The 27,663-nt window shown below is 37.2% G+C and overlaps 7 protein-coding genes across 9 annotated transcripts; 3 read left to right on the plus strand and 4 right to left on the minus strand.

Moving 5' to 3' along the window:
• On the plus strand, positions 506 to 5,816 carry LOC104738834 (autophagy-related protein 18g-like). The gene is made up of 9 exons (XM_010459045.2): positions 506 to 1,108; positions 1,574 to 2,038; positions 2,264 to 2,701; positions 2,921 to 3,166; positions 3,252 to 4,079; positions 4,166 to 4,323; positions 4,514 to 4,641; positions 4,776 to 5,259; positions 5,358 to 5,816. Exons 1-8 carry the CDS (start codon positions 935 to 937, stop codon positions 5,204 to 5,206), a joined length of 2,868 nt encoding a protein of 955 aa, XP_010457347.1. The 5' UTR covers positions 506 to 934; the 3' UTR covers positions 5,207 to 5,259; positions 5,358 to 5,816.
• LOC104738835 (omega-hydroxypalmitate O-feruloyl transferase-like) lies at positions 5,862 to 7,449 on the minus strand. The gene has a single exon (XM_010459046.1). It carries the CDS (start codon positions 7,265 to 7,267, stop codon positions 5,885 to 5,887), a length of 1,383 nt encoding a protein of 460 aa, XP_010457348.1. The 5' UTR covers positions 7,268 to 7,449; the 3' UTR covers positions 5,862 to 5,884.
• Positions 7,745 to 9,317, minus strand: LOC104738836 (1-aminocyclopropane-1-carboxylate oxidase homolog 4). The gene is made up of 3 exons (XM_010459047.2): positions 8,766 to 9,317; positions 8,327 to 8,651; positions 7,745 to 8,213 (listed from the first exon to the last, which is right to left on the minus strand). Exons 1-3 carry the CDS (start codon positions 9,254 to 9,256, stop codon positions 7,962 to 7,964), a joined length of 1,068 nt encoding a protein of 355 aa, XP_010457349.1. The 5' UTR covers positions 9,257 to 9,317; the 3' UTR covers positions 7,745 to 7,961.
• On the plus strand, positions 9,575 to 11,342 carry LOC104738837 (histidine-containing phosphotransfer protein 5-like). Of its 2 annotated transcripts, none has more exons than XM_010459048.1 (6): positions 9,575 to 9,870; positions 10,023 to 10,127; positions 10,290 to 10,390; positions 10,489 to 10,560; positions 10,668 to 10,740; positions 10,867 to 11,342. In XM_010459048.1, the coding sequence occupies exons 1-6, from the start codon at positions 9,802 to 9,804 to the stop codon at positions 10,921 to 10,923; spliced, it is 477 nt and encodes a 158-aa protein (XP_010457350.1). In that variant the 5' UTR covers positions 9,575 to 9,801; the 3' UTR covers positions 10,924 to 11,342. The 2 variants fall into 2 exon arrangements, with proteins under 2 accessions (XP_010457350.1, XP_010457351.1); XM_010459049.2 differs by having other exon boundaries at positions 9,773 to 9,870; positions 10,023 to 10,153; positions 10,319 to 10,390.
• LOC104738838 (LRR receptor-like serine/threonine-protein kinase ERL1) lies at positions 13,983 to 15,958 on the plus strand. The gene has a single exon (XM_010459050.2). The coding sequence runs from the start codon at positions 14,513 to 14,515 to the stop codon at positions 15,698 to 15,700; it is 1,188 nt and encodes a 395-aa protein (XP_010457352.1). The 5' UTR covers positions 13,983 to 14,512; the 3' UTR covers positions 15,701 to 15,958.
• LOC104738839 (serine/threonine-protein phosphatase BSU1-like) lies at positions 16,681 to 21,817 on the minus strand. The gene is made up of 21 exons (XM_010459051.2): positions 21,568 to 21,817; positions 21,403 to 21,463; positions 21,197 to 21,275; positions 20,911 to 20,990; positions 20,724 to 20,818; positions 20,492 to 20,588; positions 20,322 to 20,391; positions 20,059 to 20,160; positions 19,859 to 19,940; positions 19,534 to 19,692; positions 19,283 to 19,360; positions 18,998 to 19,082; positions 18,700 to 18,892; positions 18,397 to 18,635; positions 18,194 to 18,278; positions 17,976 to 18,074; positions 17,689 to 17,885; positions 17,512 to 17,587; positions 17,279 to 17,414; positions 17,060 to 17,187; positions 16,681 to 16,958 (listed from the first exon to the last, which is right to left on the minus strand). Exons 1-21 carry the CDS (start codon positions 21,761 to 21,763, stop codon positions 16,905 to 16,907), a joined length of 2,391 nt encoding a protein of 796 aa, XP_010457353.1. The 5' UTR covers positions 21,764 to 21,817; the 3' UTR covers positions 16,681 to 16,904.
• On the minus strand, positions 23,322 to 26,676 carry LOC104738841 (RNA-binding protein BRN2). 2 transcript variants are annotated; one of them, XM_010459052.1, is made up of 9 exons: positions 26,441 to 26,676; positions 26,089 to 26,173; positions 25,363 to 25,414; positions 25,137 to 25,262; positions 24,972 to 25,051; positions 24,703 to 24,873; positions 24,155 to 24,461; positions 23,907 to 24,050; positions 23,322 to 23,814 (listed from the first exon to the last, which is right to left on the minus strand). In XM_010459052.1, exons 1-9 carry the CDS (start codon positions 26,596 to 26,598, stop codon positions 23,654 to 23,656), a joined length of 1,284 nt encoding a protein of 427 aa, XP_010457354.1. In that variant the 5' UTR covers positions 26,599 to 26,676; the 3' UTR covers positions 23,322 to 23,653. The 2 variants fall into 2 exon arrangements, with proteins under 2 accessions (XP_010457354.1, XP_019090901.1); XM_019235356.1 differs by lacking the exons at positions 26,089 to 26,173; positions 26,441 to 26,676 and adding an exon at positions 25,520 to 26,082.

The raw sequence follows: 27,663 nt of genomic DNA on the forward strand, positions 1-27,663 counted from the left end.
GCAATTTATGCTAAGAAACATGAACAGTTCTAAGATGGGTTATTTAGGGCATTTTTTAAAGGTCGTAAAGATGTCCGATCGAGCTGAAGTTTTTATGTGGCTGGACGAGTATGAGATTTGAAGTATTATGCATAGAAAAAAGATTTAGAGGAATCCACGTTTTTATGATTGTAATCTAAAACATCTAGCACCCAATAATAAAATCTGATTATGACCATTACATCATCACCAACCCAAACCTAAGTTGGGAATACTTTCGAGGAGATGTCAATTTACAAAAGAAACGTTATAATAATTTTGCATATTTAATGTTAATGTGTAGCTATTTAAATAATTTTTCAATCTCATTTTTTTTAAGACAAATTCATATAAGAATACCCGGTTTATAACCTAGTTGAAACAAAAAGAAGAGAACCGATGATTATCCAACCAAATATATATATTATATTAAATGATAACGCAGAGAGAGACTGTAAAAAAAAAAAAAAAAGGGGGGGAAAATCGCTTCCTCAGGAAAATCAAAGGCGAACAAAGTATATTTACTTACTAGTAGACGAGAAGACAACCCCTTCTCCTTCTCCTTCCTTCTTCGTAAGATATACTGTTGAGATGTTTCTGTTGAGATATATTATCAGCTTTTGATCCAAGTCAAACACTTGTACTACTCCGACCCTTTTTTTTTTTTCTCAATCCGTTGAGATATAGAGATAGGGAGAGAGATCCATCGGATGTTATATCTGTTCGTCGGTGGTTATCGGAGGACATGCTCCTTGATTGATTTTCTCGTATTTTTTTCCTGTGGCGGTTGATGATCGAGATAGATACCATAGCGAGCCATGTTCGTTTTTTTTTTTTCCTTTGGTTGGTTTTGAGTTTGTTGCTCGTCGTCTCTTAGTAGGTGTGTGGTTGTTGTAGTAGTAGTAGAAGAAGAAATATGATGAAGAAGGGGAAAGGGAAGAACAGTGGTTTGTTACCCAATTCCTTTAAAATTATCTCTTCTTGCCTCAAAACTGTATCCGCCAACGCCTCCAACGTTGCTTCTTCTGTTCGTTCCGCCGGAGCCTCAGTCGCTGCTTCTATTTCCGCTGCTGAATACGATAAAGATCAGGTTCCCTTTAAATTCGCTGTTCTGTTTTGATACTTTGCTTTTTGTTTGTTTTTTTGCTATTTTGTTGTATCATTTAAATCGCTAGGACGTATTTGGGGATTCCTTCCTGTTTGAGTGTTTGGTAACGTTTAGTGAAATGATTGTTAGTGTGTTAATTTCATGGATTGATGAGATACATAGGCTGAGTAGCAAATTACTAGTGCTTCTTTCTTATCTGAGATTATGTGTGTTGGGTTTGTTAGTTGTGGTTGGTTAAATTGCTTAATTTAGGTGTCTAGGTTCCTTTTCCCTTTTGACCCTCATTTGAAATTGTGTGTTGCTATATTTTCAATTGAAAAGTAGATACCTGCAGTCATTTTTTCGAATTTCTCTTGTTTTCTTCCTATTGAGAGTCAGCAACTTCTAATTTTCTTTGAGAGGGACTACTTTGCACTCTTAACATCTGAAATTTGCTTTCATGAGCAGGTGACATGGGCTGGCTTTGGCATTCTTGAACTGGATCAACACGTCATCATACATGTTCTCTTACTCGGTTATCAGAATGGCTTTCAAGTCTTTGATGTTGAGGATGCCTCTAATTTCAATGAACTCGTCTCTAAACGTGGTGGTCCTGTTTCATTCTTACAGATGCAGCCCTTACCTGTCAGGTCTGGTGATCATGAGGGTTTTCGGAACTCACATCCACTTTTACTTGTTGTTGCTGGAGATGACACAAATGGTATTGGTTTGGGTCACTCTTTTCCCCAGAATGGTTCATCAGCAAGAGATGGTAAATCAGACTCTAAAGCCGGGGATTCCCTCAACTATCCAACCACTGTTCGCTTTTACTCCCTTAGGTCTCACAGTTATGTATATGTCCTGAGATTTCGCTCATCTGTTTGCATGATTAGATGCAGCTCCCGAGTAGTCGCTGTTGGCCTTGCCAATCAAGTGAGTACTAGTGCTGTTCAAGATATTCAGATTCTTATGATCAAATTCTTACAAACCAGTAGTACTTTATTTTATATGATTGGGCAAAGTAGGTGTTTGGTGCTTGGTCTTCAGACCAAATTGAACCTTGCTTGCATTGAACGTAGTTTTTATAAGCTGAGTGTAACAGATTTATATTTTGTTCTTATGTCGTAGACTGATGGGTTTACATTTTGGTTTGTGCAGATATATTGCTTTGACGCACTTACTCTGGAAAATAAGTTCAGTGTTCTCACCTATCCTGTTCCTCAGCCAGTGAGACAAGGGACAACCAGGGTGAATGTTGGCTATGGTCCGATGGCTGTAGGTCCAAGGTGGCTTGCTTATGCGTCCAAAAGTTCCATGTCAATGAAAACAGGGCGCCTAAGCCCACAGAATTTTACTTCTTCACCTAGTCTCAGCCCAAGTTCATCTTCAGGTGGAAGTAGTTTCATGGCCCGTTATGCCATGGAGTCTAGCAAACAGTTAGCTACTGGATTAATCAACCTGGGGGACATGGGATACAAAACATTATCAAAATACTGCCAAGATATGCTCCCTGATGGATCTACTTCTCCAGCATCACCAAATTCAATCTGGAAAGTTGGTGGAGTCTCTGGATCAGATGCAGAAAATGCTGGCATGGTTAGTTTTATTCTGGATCTGATCATTGTGTGCAATTCTTTAGTCGTGCTATTCTCTTACACTATAGTCGTTTAGCAGTGATTACTAAGGCATGGCAGATGTATTAGAAAGCACAAAATTTCACTCTGCCTGGGTTCCTGAATCAATAGTTACTTGCTTCGAGTTGCCAGTGTTGTTTTATTTCCAGATTGTGATATGATTTAAATGTTCGTCCAACAGGTTGCTGTTAAAGATCTTGTTTCTGGAGCTGTAATATCACAGTTCAAGGCTCATACGAGTCCTATCTCAGCACTTTGTTTTGATCCTAGTGGAACTTTATTGGTTACTGCATCAGTGTGTGGGAACAATATCAATGTCTTTCAGATCATGCCGTCTCGTTCACAGAGTGCACTTGGTGACCTAAGTTATGAGTGGGAATCTTCTCATGTGCATCTCTACAAGCTGCATAGAGGGATCACTTCTGCTGTTAGTATACTTTTAGGTTGACATATGTCCTATTCCTTTCAGTGTTCTCTTTTCTTGATTGGCTTTTTCCTGCTCTTTTTAACAGATCGTCCAGGACATTTGCTTTAGTCAGCACAGTCAATGGGTGGCTATTATTTCATCCAAGGGTACTTGCCATATTTTTGTTTTAAACCCGTCTGGCAGCGACGCAATGTTTCAACCTTGCGAGGGTGAGGAGCCTGCCCGACTTCCAGCTTCATCCTTGCCATGGTGGTTCACTCAATCGTTGTCAAATAATCAGCAGTCTTTACCGCCACCACCGGCTGTTACCCTTTCTGTTGTAAGCAGAATCAAGTATAGCAGTTTTGGGTGGCTTAACACAGTAAGCAATGCTGCTACCACTGCAGGTGGAAAAGTTTTTGTACCGTCGGGTGCTGTGGCTGCTGTTTTTCATAAATCCATCACTCATGACCTTCAACAGAACTCCCGGACTAACTCATTGGAGCATATCTTAGTCTATACTCCATCAGGCCATGTGGTGCAGCATGAACTTCTACCATCTGTTTGCACAGAATCACCTGAAAATGGTTCGAGAGTGCAAAGAACATCACATGTTCAAGTTCAGGAGGATGACTTGAGGGTCAAAGTTGAACCTATTCAGTGGTGGGATGTATGTAGAAGGTCTGACTGGCTGGAGACAGAGGAACGACTTCCCAAAAATATTGCTGAAAACCAATATAATTTGGAGACAATGTCAAATAACTTGACAAACCATGATGATGCATGTCTTTCCGTCAACATCAACAGCCATTTTGGTGAAGATAACTATATGAAAAGTTGTTCTGAGAATCCCCCAGAAAGATCACATTGCTATCTTTCAAACTTTGAGGTAAAGGTTACCTCAGGGATGCTACCAGTGTGGCAAAATTCAAAGGTATTTTTTGTCAAAAAATCTTCCTTTCTCTGGTATAGCTGTACTTGTCTCTTGATATTTACTTTACTTTCTTGATGTGTTGCTAGATTTCTTTTCATGTTATGGATTCTCCAAGAGATAGTAGTCCCACTGGTGGAGAGTTTGAGATAGAAAAGGTTCCAGCCCATGAACTTGAAATAAAACAGAAAAAGCTGCTGCCAGTTTTTGACCATTTCCACAGCACCAAAGCAACATTGGAAGACAGGTATGCCCAAATGTTGGACAAAAAAATCTGTGTATCTTGCTGTCTTCGTGATGAAAGTTTGTAGTTGGACAAGGAGTCTAATGTGTGATTATTACAGCCTCTGCATTCTCTTTTCCAAATATTCTCTTTTATAATCCCAAAAATATGCTTTGATCTGCATATCTTATGCTTTGTGGAATGTTTGACACAGGTTTTCTATGAAATGCTATCACATATCCGCATCGGGATCGCATCAAGTTAACGGAAAAATATGTCAAGATATTATCAACTGTCACTCTAAGCCTGGATCAGTTGAGTCCGCCGGAAGCTCTGAAGAGGGTAAATTTTAAGTTTTTCCCTAGTAATTAATTATTTTATCAGTTCTTAAGATAAAATATTCATGAGGGATATCAGACCTAGGGTCGTTTCATCTCAAGGCATGTGGAAGTAACAATTTGGTTTAATGGAAACAGGTTCATCAAAACCGTCGGAGAATCTCCATGATTCGGATCACATGACCTCCTCATTCAAGTCTTCTTTACCAACAGTAAATGGGATCTACAAGGAAATAGAGAAGAACAACACAAATGGGTGGATTGAGAAATCTGTAACAGCCAAACACCGTACACTCGGCGAAACCCAGATCACAAATGGTTTTACCACACCACCTATTCGCACCGATATTACTGTCAATGAAGAGATGCTTGCTACAGGAAAACCTCCTATGGGCTTTGGTTTTTCTTTGCGTGAGGAGCACTGTAAAGCAATAGCAGATCCTGAAGAAGAACATCTGAAAAAGAAGTTAGATGAAGTTACTAATGGTCATCATCTAATTGTCAACAACAACACAGATAAACTACAAGAAGATGAAGTGGTATATGGTATGAATTCCTTGTGTAGGTGATTAAATCTCTCTCGGAACCCCAATCACGGCCTCGAGTCTCAAGTCTTTCTACGGTGAATCCTTCAGACACTGTTATGATGAATTACTGTCTAAGTGAGAGTAATGAGAACCTGACCTCTTTGCTGTCTTCGTAATCTTTGTGTTTGAACAGGCAAATAGTTGTCAAAAGTCATGAAGGCTTCTGGAGTTTGTTTGTATATATAGATTCCTCCGAGTTGGTGGTAATTTCTCTGTCCCTTTTCTTCTTTTATGTACATTGTTATAGATGGGAGTTGGTAAATATGGGTGTCGATGGGGCGTGGTTGAAACCTTGAACGGAAAAGAAAAAGAATGAAAAAATTTCGATTCTGGGGTTTCCATGTTGTTTTAAACCCTACTAGTGAGCCCTAATCTATGTACAGTTTGATCCATGTGGTCTGTGGAGATGAACACTATGGCCTGAAAACTTCACCAATGTTTTTTCTTTTCTTTTTGGCGTCTCCTGCTGTTTTTAGTGATTAAGATGAATTCAAATTCGTTCTCTGGTCACTAGTTCTGTGACTTATTTTGCTTGGAGATGTGTTTTTGAATATTTCTTCTTGTTGGAATAAAAGCTACTGCTGCTTGATTATAATCATGTGATAATATAATATGTGATTGACATATCAATATGACTATTGGTTCGTATCATTGACTTATTTATGTACAATCATTTAAAGATAGAATCCGAGTGAAATTATGAACAGCAGAAGGAGGCAAGCAAAGGCAAACCACCATGCTTTGTTCATCATTAGCCGGCTCAACTCCTCCTTGAGGCAACAACACACAAACCTGCGGCGTAGGCCTCAAGTCAATTGGTCCTGCATAAACCGGTTTACCCCATCCAAAATCCGCAGTCTCATACATTTCAAACCGGGTCCACTGCGTTATCGTTAGCTTCCCACCAAACTCTAACCTCTTTGGCCTATTTACCTCAACGTAATCCACCATAGACCGTAAGTAATCCTCTGAAACCCTAAGTCTCGCCTCCTGAACCAAACGTGTTGTCTTAGCTAAAGAATCGTTAATAAGACTGTCAACACTGCTCATAGCACAGGCCAAACATACAACATTGCCGTAAAACCCTTTTCTTAAGTTTAGGGTTTTGAGTCTTGTTCTTACGTTGACCGAAAACGTGAGCCTGAGATTGTAATTTAGTGGCTTCACATCAAGTGCTTTGACCCATGATCTCCATATGTGTGCAGCCATTGCATCAAACGTGCTGCATACTAAGCTTGAGTCCTGAGCTTGAGCAGTGCTTTTAACCCGACACTGAAACTGTCTGCTTAGCCTGTAACATTTCTGCAGTGGTTTCATATCCCACAAAGAGTTCGTCAAATTTGATCGTTCTTCGATTGGAAGATATTCATAATGTGGGTATTTCACCATTGGTGGGTTTCTTGGTTTGAAAGTCTCTCTATCCCAAACCGGTTCAGGATCTGTAATCAATTTACAGATTTTCGCAGTAGCTGCCCACGAGCCAAGAAACTGCATAGCTCCAAAACCATCGCAGATGCAATGGCAAAGTCTTATTCCAAGGCTAAATCCACCGCACGTGAAAAACGTTACTTGAGCTATAAGTAAAGGCATTTCGAGGATCTTGTAAGCTTCTTCTTCAGGATTTCGAAAGATTAATGGTAACCAGGCTGGATTTGGCACTGTGAGATCTCCAAGATCAGCTAAAGCCATTGAAGAATTCGCCGAGACCATTAACGCACCTTGATCTTCTCCAAAGAAAACTTCCAGTTTGCCATTTTCAACTTCCCTTAGCCTACCAGAGAGTGGATAATACGGAACTAAAACCTCAGCGAGAGCATCTCGAAGCCGTTCCAGTACCAAAGATTCTCGAGTATTGGTTGATCGATAGAAATACACGGAGGGAGTGAAAACTCGTGCTCCGATTATATCATCTAGGTTTGATAGATAGAGACTATGGTGAGGAGATTGATTTGCAGGTGTTGGACTTGATGGATGTACAAGAAATTTCTGGTTGATGGTGACTGGGATATGGAGATGAGAGAAATGAAGTTCTTGGATGCACATTTTGATCTATTAGATGAAAAGGTTTTGGTTTTACACCAATACCCATGAGGAAAATGGGGAGAATATGTAGCGAGAACTCAACAAGTTAAACCGGGAAGGGTTTAGGTGAGAGATAGGTTGTAGGTGTTGTTCTTGCATATATAGATTGGTTATTTGTTTGATGTATCATCCAGCAGGCATGATGAAATGAAGAAGGTCCCTCTATGTCTATTGGGAAACAAGATGTGCTTGATTTTTCTGTTTTTTTCTTTTTTTAGTAATTTGGTTTGGAAATCATAATGTTCGGTTTGTCAGATTTATGGATTTAGGTCAAAAACTAAACATATTACAAAGTAAAACATACTTTAATTTGAAAAATGTAAAATTGGGTTTAACTGCAGAAGATTGCATGCTAAAAAAGTCTGGACTATTCTCGATCTAGACTCACAGGACGAGTCCTCATTCCTCAACTCACTCAAAACAAACTAGTGAACCATATGCTCTTGGTTAATTTTGATGATGATATAAACGATCATGGGTGGATACCATATGTTGTACATTATTAATGTATTACACATCATGGGCTTTTATTCTTAAAGATGAAGTAGCAGTTTTATTGTCTACTTATTCGACTATTACAAATATTATTACGCCTTATCACGACAAATAATTATAGAAAAAGTTGGAGAGTTTGATAGATTACCCAAATGTCGTCTCAGATCATGAAATGGTGTAACACAGGAGTGTCGATCGTTTTTGACCTGAAGATGGTTGAGAACTCTGTGAGGGTGAAGTCTCTATACTTGGCAGGGTTTTCTTCAGACAGAAGCTCTTTGATTGGCCCATATACTCGAGAACATGCTTTCATGAACGTGCTGAAAACACATACAACTGAAGTCCGCGGTTTTGAAGATCCATTCGCTATCACCCTATGCTCGGCGCTTATGAACTTGTCATTGGTTATAAGCTGCACACATGCAGTTGAAAAACGAAAAAAAAAAAAAGAGAGAAAGATCAAACCCAATCCATAGAGGAAACGAAGTAAGATCGAATAGCAAACACTTCATTTTTTATATAAACCTGAAGAAAATCTCCAACGTTAACGACAAGAGCCCCAGGGACAGGAGTAACATCAATCCAGTATTGGTGGTCATGGAGAACTTGAAGCCCACCGATATTGTCCTGAAGAAGAATGGTGATAAAGGAAATATCGGTGTGCTTGTTTATACCTATGGTAAGGTCAGGCTGAGGGCAAGGTGGGTAGTATTGGCCAGCCATATATTGAGACTTGGCGCAGTCTATGTCCTTAAGGTGATGCGAGTCCAACCCCAAAGCCTCTGATAGAAGCTCAAATAGCAATTCACCTAATTTCGTTATTTCCTTTGAGTACTCCAAGATAACCTCCCTGCCATATATTTGCATAATTCACTTGTTTAAGCTAAAACGTCTAGCTATTAATCATTAAACATATAACTATAGGTATATAACAACCACAAGGTCCACAAACCTATAGCCTTACCCACAAACGGCGGGCAAATCTTGTAATTTGGGAGGTTCGGGTGCGGTATAACAACCAAGCGTGTCTCTCCAACTCGCGGCGTCTGAGTTGTGTAGATCAAAATTGCTGTAGTAAATCACGTCTCTAGTATGATCCCTAGAGTAGAAGGGTTTCTTGGCTTCAGGTTCTTGCTCGTGAAAGCTGCGCATCCCTTGGATCATCCTGTCCAGAACCTCCACGGGGATGCCGTGATTCACAACCTGGAATAAACCCCATCTCTCAGCAGCTTCTCTGATCTTCTCCACCACGCTTGCTCCTTTGAGATCGATGGTGGGTATGGCGAGATGCTTGGGAGGTGGTGGCGATTTCAGGGTTGCTAGAGTAGCTTGGGTTGCGCGGAACATGGCCGGAATCTCTGTGATTCCCGAATCCACAAGGCCTTTCACGCCGATTTGCGTATCATCGAAAGCTTTTGCTTGACTTGAACTACTACTATCATCAGTTGACTCCATTGCTTACCTTCTTCTGTGCCCTGTTTCTTTTTTTTTTTGGTTTTTTCTACGTCTTATTAAAATTTGCATTATTCAAATTCAATTCTAATAACAAAAATAAAAACAAATAAAAGTGAAGAATCACAACCACAGATTACCTTATTACAGTTTTTATTTTTATTTATTGACACAACAAAACAAACGAAAAAGAAGATACAACAATTCAGACTATTTGCAACATAGTATCTGGGTTCGGCCCATTTAGGATCGATTAAAGGCCCATAAAACGAATTGTGAGATTTGAAATATCTAACAACAACAACATCGTCAGATCAGATATTCCAAAGTCAAAATCAGTCAACAGGAAAGTGAATTTTAATTCCCTTTTTGGTAGTCGACAGGATCGGAGTCTCTTACTTTACGAAGTTGGAAGTTTCAGTTGACTCTGTTTGATCTGTTCTGTAAGCTCAGAATCTCTGATCTAGATCGATCGGAGTTGAGTTGTGTGTTTTCGACTGATCTTGAAAAGCTAATTAAATCTCTCGTCGAAGGTAAAAAACTTAGCTATGAACACCATCGTTGTTGGTCAGTTGCAGAGACAGTTTCAAGACTACATCGTTTCTCTTTATCAACAGGTTTGTTTTTTTTTCTCACCAAAATTTACATTATAATTACCTCTTTTTGTGATTTCTCGCAAAAATAGTTAGGGTTCCTTGTTCATGTCATCTTAGATTAGACTTGAGTTTCAGGGTTAGATATAAGCTAAGTTAAGGTTTTTGTTGTGAAGGGATATCTTGATAATCAGTTCACTGAGTTGAGAAAATTGCAAGATGAAGGCAGCCCTGATTTTGTAGCTGAGGTTGTCTCTCTCTTCTTTGACGACTGTGCTAAGGTTATCAATGACATGTCTACATCACTGTGTGTTCCCTTTTCTCTTAACTAACTCTTATTTATTGCCCTTCTCTGTTTTTATGTAATACCTTTTTCTGGAACTTTGTTTCTCTAATCCTCCTCCTTCGTTTTTGAGGTGTGTTTTCGTTGGACATGTTGACAGCATTTTTATGAGTTTTATTATCGCATTAGGGAGCGGCCAGATCATGTGGATTTCAAACAGGTGGATTCAGGGGTGCATCAACTCAAGGGTAGTAGCTCCAGGTATATTAGTACTTCATAAAACTTATCTAGTCTTCTTAAGAGAGCAAACCACATTTTTTTTTTTAATGGCTTAGCCTCTGCTTTTGTTTGTACACCAGTGTCGGTGCAAGGAGGGTAAAAAATGTGTGTATAGCTTTCAAGGAATGTTGTGATGTTCAGAACCGTGAAGGGTGAGTGTTGTTTAAAACAAGTTTGTCACTTTTTATCCCATGCTTGTCCATACAAATTGTTATTGGATTTGATTTCTAAACTATTCTTCTAATTAACACTTGTACAGGTGTTTAAGGTGTTTGCAGCAGGTGGATTATGAATATAAGATGTTGAAGACTAAACTTCAGGATCTGTTTAATGTGAGTTTTTAAAACTTCTGTCTAAACCTACTTGTTCTGCTCGTGAATTATTTTTCTTCTGCAATGTTTTACTGAGCCATTTGCTACTTCTCATAGTTTTGTTTCTGTTATGTAATGTTGTTGCAGTTAGAGCAACAGATCCTCCAAGCTGGAGGTACAATTCCTCAAGTTAGTATGAATTAGACCGATGTGTTTCTCGATTATGCAAATGTTCAAGGCTGAATACGTGATGATACCGACACTCCTCTCTTAGTATTTATATATTGTTGTCGTTGTTGTTGTGTTCTATATTGATTGATGAGGTTCAGCAACACTGTCCCTAGCCAAAGATCTTGTCTTGTTTAGACTCTTAATTGAGTTATAAGAGTAAAATCTGAATTGTAAGTTTATAAATAGACATGTCCATACTCCATATGTATGTCTAGTTCTCTGTTTGGCCATGGTTGGCTTCAGGTTAAGTCTGGTGACCAACATATGAATGGTCATGTTGATACAATGGTACTGGTGACTGTTTATGTTCTTTTGCATGAATTTGGTGATCCCTAATGACTCTGTGAGCCAAGTTCAAGAACTCGTTTGTTGAATCTGACGCACATTTTGTAGATTGTTGACTTCTTTCTCCTTGTAAGGATTGGTCCGTTGCTGGTTATGTGACTTCTTCTAAAGTTGGGATTTCTCAGCATCATTCTGAATCTGATCTACTCTAGTGGCTTCATGATTTTGGTTTAAGCCGTAAAGCAAAAGGGTATTAATTAGCATTTTCGTCGATTTGATTATGTGGGGAATGAATAATCAACAATGATTTGTTTGAATTATGAATAATGTACATCGTCTCTTTTATCAACTTTATTGTCATAGGGCTTACAGGACATGATTGTGACAATAGATTGGGCATGTCTTGTTAGGTATGTATTTAATATAATGTCCGAAGCTAGAACTAGGAACGAAATAAAAAGAAGATGCAGAAGAATAATCATATACTGTTTATAAGTGGAATCAAAATGTGAAGCCATGTGTTTTATGGTAATCACTCGATGATGCATTTTAGAAAGAAAAAAAGAAAGATAGTGTGAACTGTGAAGTGAAAGAGACTAACGTAACATTAATTGAAGGCATGGAGGCGTGTAACAACAACAAGAACAAAGCTTTCCTCTCTTGCCACCATTTTATCTTATCCCTCTTCATCCATCATTCGTAGATTATTAATTTCTCTCACTCAACAAAGATTTCTTAATTGATTTTTAGATATTTCTTATACTAACATGGTTGGTAATAGGGTTCTTAATTCATTAATATGAAGGATATATAATAAATACTAAATCGGATTTAAAAGTCAAAGCGCAAATCTTCAGTCGGTTACTACTAGCTAGTGATCTCACCTTCTCTGATGAGATGATTCGACTACACACACCAAACAAACACAGAGTCCCAAAACGAATGTGTTAATTATCTCGTGGTGGGACCATCTTATACTTCTAGGGTTAAGACTTTTTCCGATTTTGTTCATTGTGATTGGAACCTATTGCTTTGGCTTTCTTGCAAAGCCAAGTTTCTTTTCGTAAATCTAATTTTGGTCCACTACCTAGTCTCTTCGAATGAGTAGCAAAACCATCATCTTTAATAAATTTATTTATACATGGTTTGGTATATGTGTTAATGAGTAGCGAAATCATTATTTGAAACGTCTTATACAATTCACGGCTAGACATGGATTTTTTATTCATTTCAGAAAAGTGTAGAGTTACAGTTATGAAACTAATGTACATATAACATCAAAAAGTAGAGATGAGAGGTGAGTTGGCAAATACCCAAATGGCAAAAGCTTATCGAGCTATCTTGTTGCTTGCGTATGTAGTGAAACAAATGTTAGAATTGGGTAAAGCGTTATAAATGTTGACCTTATGCATGTGTGTGTTGCTAAGACTTGTGGTCCAAGCTCCTATTCCATTTTCTTTTGTTTTGTTTTTTTTGCCTCGATTCATACAATGTTCTAATTTTATTGACAAACAACAAGTTTTGTAATATCCCTAAACAAGTAAAAACTAGAGAACTATAACATGTACTCTTTTATTTTTTATCATATTCCCTTTTTTTCCTTTGGTTTTTTACTATTGGGAAAAAAATAATGCGAACTTTACGAGTTATATCTTTCTTTACGCCCACGAAACAGAAGGACCATTTTGCCAGCTACCTTTGTCAAAAATAATTATACAGTTGTTGGTACCCAATCTCACAAATCTTTCCTTTTTTCTTTTATCATGTTAAAATGTCATAGCCTTTTTTTTAATAGTCTTTCTCATATTTATTTTGATACATTCGTAAAATATCAAAACTTTATTCATATAATATAATATAAAAGAAGTTATTTCTAAGATAATAACTAAATCATAGACGAGTGACAAATATATTTTTATATAACATATTTACTTCTGATTTAAACTTAGTTAAAACAAACGCTTTTTGTCGCAAGATTTGTTGGAAGTGGATATAGAAACACACAATTTATAAAATGTTGAGGGCGAATTCGTTTTTACCTTTTTGACTAAAGATTTCATCTGTTACATTGACCATATTGGTTAATTATAAAACAATAAAATATAAATAATAATCAGAAAAGGAGAAAACAAAGGTGGTGGTGGTAGACTGGGTAGTACAAAGAAGAAAGTAATTATCGAACCAGAAAGCTGACGTGTCACGGAAGTCTCGCTCGTCCAAGCTGTCAACTCACTAAAACAGTGAAACTGACTGAAACGCACACAAAACTCACGTGACGACACTTTCTTTTAGCAAATTAGTCCACCTCTCTTACCGAACCTAACCTGCTCATCTGAAGTCCGAACCTACTACTACATATGGCTCGGACAGCCGTTTTACCAAATTTTTTTTTACCTGTTCCCCATAAAAACCACTGATTAAAAAAAAAAAAGGAGGCACCTTTTCTCATGTTTTCACTGACACAACCCAAATGTATAACCTTTCTTAATTTAGGCATTCTTATCAAGTTTTTTTGTCCGACCTTCATTAATTTTTTTTCATACATCGTCTTCTATCACAAGCCACCAAAGAAAGTAAAATAAATAATAAACGAACAAACAAGAAACAAGTGATAGAATAAGAAAGACAATAATATTAGAATTATCATTTTGTAATACCGTATAAATTGTGTACTTATTTGTAATACCGTATAATTGTGTACTTACTGCTTTTAGTATACTTGATTAGGTTTGATACCATGTTAATTTGGTCCACAAACCGTGTCCTCCTTCTCTGTGTACTGCATTATCAATATATGTATAGCTGCATTACAATTTACAAGTGAATCAATATAAGTAAGTAATTTACGCGGTATCAGAAGATAATAATTGTATTATGGACTAGTCTTTTTTTTTTTCCTATACTAGCTAGCAAGAAGAAGCAGACGAAGAATATTCATTTCTTTGTCTTTGTGTGTTGTTGTTTGGCTTCCTCCTCAAGCCATTTTGTTTACTCTTTCTCTTCTCTCGAAAAAAGCCTTTCTTTTATCTTCTCTTCCGCCATTAAAGCTCTCACGGAAGCTCCCACGAGAACACCTTATCTCCACCACATAAACCAGACTTTTCCCCTCTCACGAGATATCAGAATACCAAACCCATTTGCGCTGTGCTTTTTACAGCCAGCTTTGTCTCTCTTCTTCTCATCTCTCTCTCTCTGTATATATATATATATATATAGTCTCTGTTTCCTGGACCTTCTTCAACGGCTACTACTAAGCTTCAAGAAGAAGAAGAAGAAGATGAGATTTACCAAGTTGATTTGGTGTTTGATGTTTCTGGTTCGACTCGGGTTCTTGACTGAGGCCATTCTCGACCCGGTTGATTTCTTGGCTCTGCAAGCCATTCGTAAATCCCTCGATGATTTGCCCGGTTCCAACTTCTTCCAGTCCTGGGATTTCACCTCTGATCCATGCGGCTTCGCCGGCGTCTACTGCGACGGTGATAAAGTGACTACTCTCAATCTCGGCGATCCTAGAGCCGGTTCACCCGGTTTATCTGGTCGGATCAACCCGGCTATTGGCAAACTCTCTTCTCTCATCGAGCTCTCCATTGTTCCCGGTCGAATCATGGGTGCCTTGCCGGCGACAATCTCGCAGCTCAAAGACCTTCGCTTTCTCGCAATCAGCCGGAATTTCATATCCGGCGAGATTCCGGCGAGTATCGGCGAGGCTCGCCGCCTCAGAACACTCGATTTGAGCTACAATCAGCTAACCGGAACCATCTCTCCGTCGATCGGATCCTTACCGGAGCTCTCGAGTCTGATTCTCTGCCACAATCACTTAACCGGATCAATCCCACCCTTCCTCTCACAAACCCTAACCCGAATCGATCTCAAACGCAACAGCCTCACCGGCTCAGTCTCTCCGGCGTCTCTCCCTCCGTCCCTGCAGTACCTCTCACTCGCCTGGAACCAATTAACCGGACCTGTAGACCGGGTTTTACTCCGGTTAAACCAGCTTAATTACCTCGACCTCAGCTTAAACCGGTTCACCGGTACAATCCCCGGTCGAATCTTCGCCTTCCCCATCACAAACCTTCAACTACAGCGCAACTTCTTCTATGGTTTGATACAGCCGGCTAGTCAAGTGACGATCTCGACCGTCGATCTCAGCTACAACCGATTCTCCGGCGGCATATCTCCGCTTCTCTCAAGCGTAGAGAACCTCTACTTGAACAGTAATCGGTTCACTGGTGAAGTTCCGGCGAGCTTCGTGGAGAGGTTGTTAGCGGCGAGTATACAGACGCTGTATCTGCAGCATAACTTCTTGACGGGGATACAGATAAGCCCGGCGGCGGAAATCCCGGTGAGCAGCTCGCTGTGTCTGCAGTATAACTGTATGGTACCGCCGTTACAAACGCCGTGTCCGCTTAAGGCCGGCCCACAAAAGACTAGGCCCAGTACACAATGCAACGAGTGGCGAGGGTAATCTCGTAAATTACGCTTTCTGATATATTATTGGGCTTTTTTTTTTCTTTTTTTTTTTTGTCAAAATATATTTTGTTATAGTTTTTGAGGGACACACACAGTCAGAGTGTTTCAATGTGTTAAAAAAAAACAACAAAGTCTTAAAGAGAAAGAAACGATTCGTTTATTCGTTAGGTGACTTGGTTCTGTAGAAGTGAATAAGGATTCTTCTATATATGGATGCGAGGATGAAGTGTAGTAAAGATCCATCTATTTTTTATTTTTTGCGTATTACAACCGGAAAATGATGGTTCTGTTTTATCGTAGAGTGTTGATAATATATTCATGAATGATATATTGTGGACAAAATACATTAATCAGAAAATGACCACTTATAATTTGTTTTTATTTAGGAAAAAGATGTGAAATCTATGGTTAAACTATATGCAATTCGCAAAGTTTTAATAAATTTAAATGAAACAAGTCTTATTTTTGGTTTAAAATTTGTTATACGAATATAAAGGAGTAGTCAATTTGAGAAATAAGAACTATAATTATGAACACAATTATAATACTACTATGGAATATGGGAATATATGCTTTTAAGTTTCAAACCTCACAATAACCATTGATTTTTTAAAAGATAAATTTTAAAATCAGAAAAGTAGAAATGTATATAAATGAGGAAAAATGAAAAATAAATAAATTAAAAAAGAAAAAAAAAGGGAAGATGAATGTGATGGTTTTGGCCTTTGTGGTCAGGTAGCTTCTTCAAGACTTTGAAGGGGACGAGGTTCTTTTGTTCTTTTAGGACAGATATTATTATAATGCTAACCAAATTCACATTTTCTTTTGTTTATTTACTTTATAACTGAGCACTCTCTTCAATGTTGATGTTAACACTCAACCAAAAAAAAAAAAAAAATGAAACAGAACAACAATGATGGTTGAGTTTCTTCAATTATGGAACCTAATCGGATTAACCAAACCGGACAAATTAGATCATTAAACTACATCCATCCATCCATCCAAGTCTGAATAATACCAAATTAAGAAAAAAATGAAAATGTTCGAAAAAAATGAGAAAGAGAAGGTACAACAACAATGATATATAGATCAGTCTCCGGTACAGTCAGGTCAGGTGTTCAGCTTGCAAATGAAACACTTTCATCTCTTCATCAACCGCAAGCTTCTCTTCTCTTCTCTACACCAAACAATTGCTGCCTTTATGCAGCTGTCTCCCCTCGAGGCGGAGTAGGCGGCATCTCCTCGTTCAGCTCCTGAGAGTCCAACACGAAATAAGCACTACTACTTAAAACTCAGTTACCACTACAACATGTTTCATATGCTCTACAAGGTTAATAATACACAGGAAGTTTACCTCCATCCATTCTTTTTCTGGACAGTTTTCGGAAGAAGAGATGGAGGGAGGTCTAGGCTGGATCAACTTTGGATAAATGACCAAGTCTCTACCGATTACCAATATTGCTCCCGCATTGTTTGCAGATCCTGTTCATTTCATCACATTGTTTTTCATTCACATGCCGAACTATATATATATGAAATTAAGTTTTATAAAGCAAAAAAATTAAATACGTACCGCAGTAGTTTGTAGCGGAAAAGACAGTTATAAGTCGTCCTTCTGCAAACCGTTCAAAGCCATCAGAAACACACTCGTGTCCTCGTATGATCATTTGGATTTTATTTCGTTCACAAAACCCGTTGACGATATCAGGCTGCACATACATGACGACAATGCACGACTATGTTCATTTAGTGATCGAGCTTTATATCTTATATAATAAAGAGAAGAAAATATATACAAGGCCTGACCCCGAACGTGACAACAGCTTCTCCTCTAGCATTTGATTGTATACCCATAACAGAATCATTTGCGGTTGGATCAGACCTATATATTTAAACAAAAACAACAACAAAAAAATGTTATTATTACAGTAGTTTCCAAAATAAGTAAGAAATATATAGTTGATGAGACATATATATGTTTACCATAATGTGTCTTTCAACACAATTGTTCCAAAATCCGGGAATGCGGGTCGCCGGATACTTGCAATTTCGTCGAGCCAAAGTGTCCTCCCTATTCCTCCGTGGACACATAAAATTTTATCTTCAATCACCGCACCAAGTGGAAGATAGTGAAAAAGCTGATTAATCCTATACCATGCTTGGAGCCCATCGGCCTGTCCCTGGTATGGTACAGAAGAAGATTATTACTTCATTAGCCATGGACAAAGAGCAAAATATTATATATATTCTATTAGAACATATATACGTACCATTTTTTGTTTGCATTCGTCATGGAAACCATAAAATCTATTCGTTGTACTAGACTCGTGATTTCCACGAATCAAGTGGATGTTCTTGGGGTATTCAATCTGCATATGAGACAGATGTTAAAAGATAGAACAATAAACATCAAAAACTAATCAATAACAGAAGAAAACTATAGTAACATGCATGTGGATGATATGTCAAAACAGAAAAAATATCTTGCCTTCAAAGCAAGCAGCAACATGATGGTCTCCAAGCTGTGACTTCCTCGGTCGACATAATCTCCCAAAAACAAATAGTCAATATGCCTGAAGACATGTATATATTTATATAGATACAATTGGTTCAGTGACTATTCGTGAGCAAAACTGATCACAACCAGTAAGAAAACAGTTATAAGGAAGATCCTCTCTTTCTTGAACTTACGTGATATCTCCTTCTAGAGAAGGAGATCCATATTCATGAAATAAACGCATCAAATCCCCGAACTGACCATGGAGATCGCCGAAGACTTTAATAGGAACTTTGAGCTGAAGAAGCGTTGGTTCTTGCGCAAATGTTTGTTCCACAGAATTGCAGATAGTCATAACTTCCGAACAATTCAAGAAAAAAGTTCCTTCGGCAGGAACTGTCCAGTCTTTAGGTTTCAAAAGTGTCGAAATGATCTGCAACGTAACGTTTGTAAGTGCAGGGAGATGGGAAAATATATGCTGAAAAGAAAGGTCATACCCTTTGATGCAACTGATCTTGATGACAAGAACTGGGTTCGATGAACTGTGGCACTAACTGCTCACTCTCGACGTTCACAGTTCTCTTTTGATCAACTAGAAAATGTCCTTCACTTGCACTATCATAGAAAGCATTTTCTACGGTAGGTAAGTTATATGGCTCTGCGATTATCTCCGGCGAACTCTCGCTTGCACTGATACCATCATGGAAAAGAAAGAAAGGGGTTAAACAACTTAGATAGGGCTAATTGCGTACATTACAAAAGAGTGTAAAGAAGTGTGATATATAGAGTAATCACCTCTTCCTCATAATAGATGGGACTTCTGGTTCAGAACTTGAAGGGTTAGATATTTCAGGCACCAGACAATCGTCGAGCAACATATCTACACGAGAATAACATTTATTAGAGCAATTAATTGTCAAAAAAAAAAGTGTTACTTTTAACTCAAGGAAGAAATCTGCAAACTTTGTAAAAGTCAAATTGACTAGTGCTTAGATTTGCAAAATCCATAGGACTAAATATAAGAAAGGCAAAAATAATAAATCTAATTAATTTCATCCGAGACTAGTGTTGGTAACTTACAATTTTCAGGATTATCTTCTTGTTCAGGACTCCATGGCTGGGATGTTTCAGCCACTAGGAAACTGGCGAGCAATAAATCTACACGAGAATAAAATCAATGCAATTGTCACAAAGATTGTTACTTTAATTTCCCTTAACTCTCAAAGAAGATGAAATCTAGAAACTTCGTAGAAGTCAAAATTGACAAGTGCAAAAAAGTACGAAAAGCAAAAAAAAAATTATTATTTCCTTTGATTCTAATTAAGGATTACCTTTTTTAATCCCACCATGCACATATATGCAGTTCCCAACCCATGCAGCAGCATGGTGACAACGTTGCATAAGCTGATACTGATCTCGTCTTTTGCTGCCACTGGCAGAGGTCTCTGGTGGAGTTACATCTAACCACTCACCAGAATCAGTATCAAGCACTGCAAACAAAAAGATTCCTTAATTAAATGAAGGAGAATTGCAACCTGACTATATAGTATATATTGATTAATTAAAGCACATAAGAAGGATTGGGAAACAAAAGCAAAAAACAGACAAAAAAAAGATAATTAGATAGTCACATGGAATATTAAAGGAAGTACTTACCAGCAACAATAGGTTCACCATCGATTAGACGATCCGTGTTCAGGACACCCCCAAAGACATGCATTCTTGGACCTTCAAAAACCTAATAAGAAAGAGTAGACGAACAAGATGTTTAGGAAGTTTTTGCCAAAGATAAGATTAGAGACAGTGAATTTGAAGCCAGTGTCCTGTATATCCAAAGTGTGGTAAAGGCAAGATACCGCTGTGTGTTGATATCTCGGGGAAGGAGCTACGTCTGGAACAAGAGTCCAACCACACTGATCAATGCTTTCCATTTCCAGCGCGTAAGTATCTCCCAGTGGCTACATAAATGCCAGTATATATTCATATTGAAAGGCTATTGTACTAAACAAGACAAGTTGTTGCATTCGACTTTTTTGAAACGAAACTTCCATTCTCCTATTTATTTATAAATGGAAGTTAATAAATGTCTTATATATATACACGGAAGAAAATATTATACCTTCCCTGAGGAGTCTCTTCCGCCACAAAGCCAAAAAACACCATCTTCTCGAGCAGTAGCAGAAGCATACCTAAAACAAAAAAATTAAACAACGAAGAGTTAACTCAAACCAAAAATCAAAAATGTGTTATACACTTAGCTAGTTACTTAAAATCAACAAAATTACTAACATTCTCCCACTTGGATGATTGCCATATGGGTTCAATCTGTCCCACGCAGATGGTCTTTGCGTGTCCAGTGCCCACGTATCGGAGAGAACTTCATTTCCTACTCCATATACAAAAGTAACAAACTTGTTTTTAGGATGTTTAATCAGGACTTTTTTTTTTTTTTACAAAATTAAATAGAATAATGATAACCAAAAAAGTTCCTTTTCGTAGAAACATATACAGGAATTCGTACCATTCTTCCCACCAAATATGACGAGCCACCTCTGAGCAGCTATATCCATAACATGGCCGTAGCGAGGGCCTGGAGTCGCCCCTCGACCCATCAACCTGAACAAAAATTATATCAAATGCGTAAAATTAATATTCATTAATGAAATAGATCTAGAGCAAAGATAAAATTCATAAATAAACTCTCTCACCTATGCCACTTGAGGTCATTTCTAGTCAAGTCAAGCATGTAGACATCTCCATCAGAAAGCCCTGATGGACCAATCCCACCCTGCCAACGAAATAACATAGTCATGTGTCAGATCTGGCCTGGCCTAGACTGTTACCAAAGGTGTTTCTCTGTACAAGTAAACTATATATTTTACTACTTGAATCGAACCAGCAGGAAAGATGCTTTGACAATCAAAATCAAACAAAGTCTTTCCAGATCTACAACCACGACGAGAGTAATATGATTATTATGGTCATTACAATCACCTGAACAATGAACAAAGTGCCAAATGAAGTGGCAGCATGACAAGCCCTGGGAGACGGAAGGTCACCATCCGTGTGAATCCTACACAAGTACGAAATATTACAAAAGAGATCCACCACACGTACTAAACCAATTGAAATATCATCAATTACAAAACCCAAAAAACAAACATCAACGTATGAACACCAAAGATAAAATCTTCAATCACCTTGTCCACCTCCTGGTCAAAACGTCAAAAGAGTGCACCGAATTGGTAACGCCCTCTAAACCTAGAAGTAAAAAAAAAAACAATCACAGACAAGAAAAAAAATTAAGCCGTCACCAGAGAGGATCTCAAAAACCCTAAACAAAGTTTCGAAAACTCAAATCTTACTGATCCCGGGTAAGGAATAATCATTGGTGGTGACGGCAGTAGTACTACCGCCGAAGAGGACAAGCTGATGGGAATCGTTGGCGAAAACCGCCGTGAGAGTATGACCGCATCTAGGTCCAGGCCATTCGTCATCGTTGGCGAAGGTCTGTAGGTATTCATACGAAGTAGATGGGTATGGATACGAGTGGGAAGCCATGACAACAAAACACAGCTGGTTTTGGAGATTGTGAGAGATTAGGAGATTAGGATTCTGTGGTGGTGAAAACCCTCGTCTCCATTTTATAACCCAAATTTTTTTCCACGAGAGCAATTCCTTTTATGTAAGCCAATAATCAAAAGTGTTTTTTTTTTACAATCCCACGAATTTTGTTGTATGGCCAATTGGCGATGGTAGTAACAACGGCTAAGCTTAAGCGATAAAGAGACTAAATGACGAAACTACCCATGCTCTAGGCTTTGTCTTCGAATGGCTCGTTGCCACGTTTGCTGGTCGTCGTTTCCGCAGGGCATAATTGTAAATAGCCTATATGAGAAGCGTTTTAAAAATATGCGCGGCATACACTTACTTCCCTGTTCTACGGACTTTTTGTACATGTTCCTCCAATATGATATATCGTTTTTATCGACCGGACAAGAACATTGTTTTTGTAAGAAAACTGATGCAATTGTTATACACTACATTTTAAGCCACCAATATTTTTTTTGTTATTGGCCTATGATTCATTTATTTTGAATTAACCGTATTTGTTTTGCTTGTTATTTATCCTCTATATATATATATATATTGTTTTAGGGTTTAAATGTTTAATTACTTTAATATATACATATATATATATATTTTATTTTACGGTTTGAAATATACAATTTATGTATATTTTTTTAGGGTTTAAATGTTTTATTTATCAAAACGACGTATTAAAATACGAAAACTAGATATAATAGACTAGATTTCTTTCCAAATGACTAGATTTCTTTTCTTTAACAACATGCACATGTATGTTTGCGTTCGGCAGGTAAACATATCAATACCACTACCATTCTATGATTTTAGCAAAACTTTCCAAATTCTTTAATATATTCTATCTGTAATTTTCCAAATGACCAGATTTCGTTCCAAAAAATCATTTTATTTTATTAACTAAAAATGTATATTTATATTGCAATTTATTTAAGAAGATAATAACAGGGAGTAAAAGTAATGAAAAAATGATTATTTGAACCTCTTATATTTAGAATACAAAAAATGGTGGACCTCCCACTGAATTAATTTCTTGATTAATGAAAATTAATACCAAATTAATAATAGGTAATATATATAGTCATTACTATTAATTGTGGACCTTTTAATTAGTAATCATCAAATAATAATAATTAATTTTAATTACCAAATTATGAAATGTGGAGTGTGGATCCTTTATTAGGACTATATAAAAAATAAAATGAAATGTGGACCTTTAATTTTTTAATTATAAAATAACAACATGTGAGCTGTTTATTGAGATTTTAATATAAAACTTAATTTATTACGAAATAATGAAATCTGAACCGTTTAAAATTATAGCATGCACCTATTTTTGCAATGCATTGGTCTTTACGAAAATATGTAAGAAAATTGGAAAGAACACTACAATATAATAGTCTTTGAACATTTCGTTTTCTTTAATATTACTACCGTGTCATAAATCATAATCTATGCTACAAAATTGTAATCCCTCTAAACTTTTACTTAATTCAAATATTTTTGTTTAAATAAATGAATTTAAAATGGTTAATAGTCTCTTAACATTTTATACATATAATTTTTAATGACACATAAATTACAAATTGTAATGAAGCAAATTTTAGAGAAAATATAAAAAGTGAGCGTGGAAGAGAATCCTTTTGCAGGACGATACAGTTTTCTGAGTGATCGGAGAATAATTTCTGAACCATATGAGACTTGGATTGTCAAATGTTAATAACGGCCAACAATGTTTGTACTTGAGTCCCATCCACCCCAATCAAGATCCATCTTAATGTCTAAACCGGACTGATTTGCCGTTAACCGCCCCGCAGAGTCTTAACGATGAAGAGAAGTCAGTGGTTTTTACGAGTTTAATAAACCGTTTAATAACGGTTTGTTACTCTGTTGTTGCTGCTGCTGCTCTCTCTTAAGCTGGACTTTCAATTTCTTACCGCTTATTTGGCGACCGTTCATTGTGTTAATAGCGTTCTGAGCAGCCTCTTGTGAGTCATAACTAATGAATCCTGCCGCAAGAAAAGGAATGCATAACCGTTAACTAGAGTCTTGGATGGGAAACATGATGATGATAGATGACGAAAAGCAAGAGCGAGCTTACCGAAACATTTGCTTATACCAGTGACCTTGTCTACAAACACCTTGGCGCTTAGAACCTTACCAAAAGATTGAAACGCAACCGCGAGTTCTTGATCCCCGAATTCCCGAGGTATGTTGTAAATAAATAGATTTGCACCTGCTGGTCCTGAGAACATCAAAGAAATTATTTTAAGATATGAGTCACATAACGACTAGGGCGTACACTTTATAATCAATTCATATCTGTTCTTGTTTAGGACTAACAAAAACCTTCAGTTTGTAGCGAGGAAGGTATTAATGTGCCGTTCTTAGAAATTCCAGGTGAAACTGTGGTTAGAGGAAGGCGAGGAGGTATCATCCCTCTAGGAAATGCCATAGGATACTGTAAACCATTGTAACCATAGTTTCCGAGAGCCGTTGGGAATTTTCTACGGGGTGCTAAACGTGGTGGGACAGACTCGGTCAAAGCGGTTCCCTGCAATGCACTTCCTCCGTTACCTTGGTTCGGTGAAATTACATTGTGAAATGCATGTTGACTCTGGATAGGTGGTAGCATGTAACCATAAGTTCCAGGTACCTGTTATAGAGAAAATCATTTTAACGATAGTGGATAGAATAAAAAATCTAGCAACCAATATACAGCAGTCTCTAGCTTTTTTATAAACTTGTGTATCAAAGTTCCCAATACAAACAGATACTCTAAGTGTTTGCTCAAGTGACAATTCATTCGGACAATAATTAATATATTTATCTCGATATTTTATTACTGAGTTGAAAAAAGTCAAGTCCAGAACTTAGAGGAGAGAACAAGAGCTTACATGATAGCCGTATCCATTGTAAGGAGGAACATAACTCATAGGTAATGCTCCAAACATGGAGGGGTTTTGCGGATCCAGTCTGGAGATATGAGATTGAACTCTTTGAAGTCTTCGGGATTTTCTTTCCCTTTCTGTGTCCGCCCATTTGACAATCAAAGGAACATTTGTACCCTAAAAAAATACAAAAGGATGTGATATTGCACACTCTCCGTAGAAGTCTTTATAACTTACTAATAAGAATGTTCGAAAAAGTTGCAATAAGTACACACCTCCATTATATGTCTTCCGTTGAGGGCTTCCATAGCTGCGACCGCTTGTTGTTTAGACTCATACTTCAGAAACAGACACCCTAAGATAAACCTAAAAGTCAGTCAAAACTTTGGTATAGACATCTAAAGATGCATGAGAAGATAGAAATCAAGTGATGGACATACCCTTGCTAGTTTGTATAGACCCTCTTAGAATCTGTAGATCCTTGATGGTTCCGTATACAGAGAATAAGGATAGGACTTCAGCTTCAGATACATTCTTTGGAAGCATACCGACAAAAAGTTTGTGCTCTGGATTGCAAGAAAAGTCAAGAACACACTCATCAAATTGATGGCAGGTATACACACAAACAACAAAATTGGGCACATCACTCGGAAGCATTTTGAGTACCTAGTCTTTCCAACTCGCCATCTGCATATTTGACTTGTAACGGGCTAGAAGCCTGCACATAACATGAAAAGCAGAGTCAATGTTGTGATGCAATGATTCAGAAACAAGCCACAGTAAAATCTAAAGAACCAAGGATATACACCACATTTTTGTTTACCTTTCACAATTTATCCTAAGTTCTCCAAGAAGAATCAATTTCTCACCATAAAGGGGTCAGCATATTTTATAGTAGCTATTAATCAACAATAACAAACTGAAACAAATAGTTTTATATTCGTATCGGTCTTCTCAGTCCATACATGGCATCTATAGTGAATCAATGTGCTTTCTTGGGTTTGAAGAAATCAAACTATAGAGGATTTGAAACTAGTGTCATCAGATTCCAACAAGCAATGAGGCAGATTCTGATCAGCAATATCAGATTCATGGTTATATACCTCGATGGATACATGATTTTAATGTATAACAACAACATGCAAAACTCTCAAAATTAAATAACCAACTCTAGAGAATTAACAGGTACAAAAAGCAAGCACAATGCAGATCGAGACGGATAAAAAGCAATCTCGGGATATCAACCAACTTGAAAACTGTGCAACTAAGATCAATTAGTTTTTAAGGTACAGAAACATCACATTCAACTATTCTCAAGTATCAGAAAATCCCAGAAATCAGCTTCAAGAATTGGAAAGAATGGTAAACAAAAAATATAAGAAAAAGACTGACCCCAGGCAATGTCTTCTTGTTATGAAAACCATTGACCACCTTGTCTGCTTCTTCCCTTGAAGGACATGTCAGAAAACAACATCCTAAAAAAAATATTCCAGGTGAAATTAGGGTTTTCAGAGTTCACAAATTAATCAAAGAAGAATTTTTTTTGAAAAAAACAGGGGAAACGAGGACGACGGAGAAAACAGGGGGAGGCGTATAGAGAAATTTAGGGGTTTTAAAATCAAGACGAATTCACACGAATCAAAAACCCATCTCAGGGTATTCTCAAAACAGAGAAAACTTCTTTAACAGAAAAAAAAGAAAAAAAAAATCCAAATTAAAGCAGAGGAAAAAAAAAAAAAAAACCCGGGAAGCTTGTGTAGTCTTCTCCTTAATGATGTTGACTTCATCAACGATGGAGAATTCCCGAAACAATGTGAGGAGCTGAGCCTCCGTCATATGCTTCGGAACTTGTCCGACGAACAGCTTCACCCTCTCTTCGTTCTCCATCGTCTCCTCCGCCATTGTTTCTCCTCTCTCTCTCTCTCTCTTGACTTCGTCGTCGTCTTCTTCTTCTTCTCTCTCTCTACACAGGCTTTTTTTTCTTCTTCCTGAATATTTTTATTTATTTACTTTTTTTTTCTGGAAAAAACATAAAATATATGAAGAAAAAGAAAAAAGACGGAAGAACTTATTATGGATATATGACAAAGGGAGTAGTTAAATTAAAATACGGACTAAATCTGGGCTCGTTGTTATGACTAAATTACGGGGAATGCCATTAAAACAGCTGTGGGATGCCAGGGAACACTTCGGATTGTTTTGTCTGATTAGGAGATTTTAAGCTGCATTTACGATGTTATCCTTCTTCTTACCGGCGTTTTTTTTTTAATAATTATTTTAATACAATATGTATGTAGTGTGTGAAATAAGCTGGCAATATTTTTTAATTTATTTCATGTTAAAAAAATAGCTGTCAATTCTTCAGTCTTCTGCATTAAAATTCATATCTAGACAATTTTGTTTTCTCCATCCGACTAAAGAAAAGTGAGTATAGTTGTATGATCAAATATCCCTTTGGTACCTGATATTAATACTATCTAACGACTAAACAATGATTATTAACTATATATATATATATATTTAATAATAATATAAAGTTGGGTTCGTTTAGAGGTCCAAATCATCAGACATACAAAAGTTACAAAGAAAATTCTTGTATATTTGAGCAGTTGACATTAGACAATTATACACTTGAACACGGTTGTTTTTATGTGATGTATATTTTAGTTTTAGACAACGGTATGTTTTTTTAATCTAACCAAACCAACTCCAATGCAAACTGTCATTTCATTTCTTAACTAAAACTAAATAGAAACATCTAAATCTAATCGTTTTCCTTCCACAACAAACAAACAATTCTAAATTAAAAATTAACCCAACCTATTCATAACAAGTAAATACAGATATTTGTTCTAACCAAATTAAATTAGTTTGATTTTTTTGTATTTTATGTTTAGGATTTAGGAACGGAGAATCCAATGAACCAACTCTATATTTCTACAATTAAAAAAAAAAAAAAAAAAAAAA

This window comes from Camelina sativa, chromosome 14 (assembly GCF_000633955.1).
Source record: "Camelina sativa cultivar DH55 chromosome 14, Cs, whole genome shotgun sequence".
In the NCBI taxonomy this organism is placed as follows: domain Eukaryota; kingdom Viridiplantae; phylum Streptophyta; class Magnoliopsida; order Brassicales; family Brassicaceae; genus Camelina; species Camelina sativa.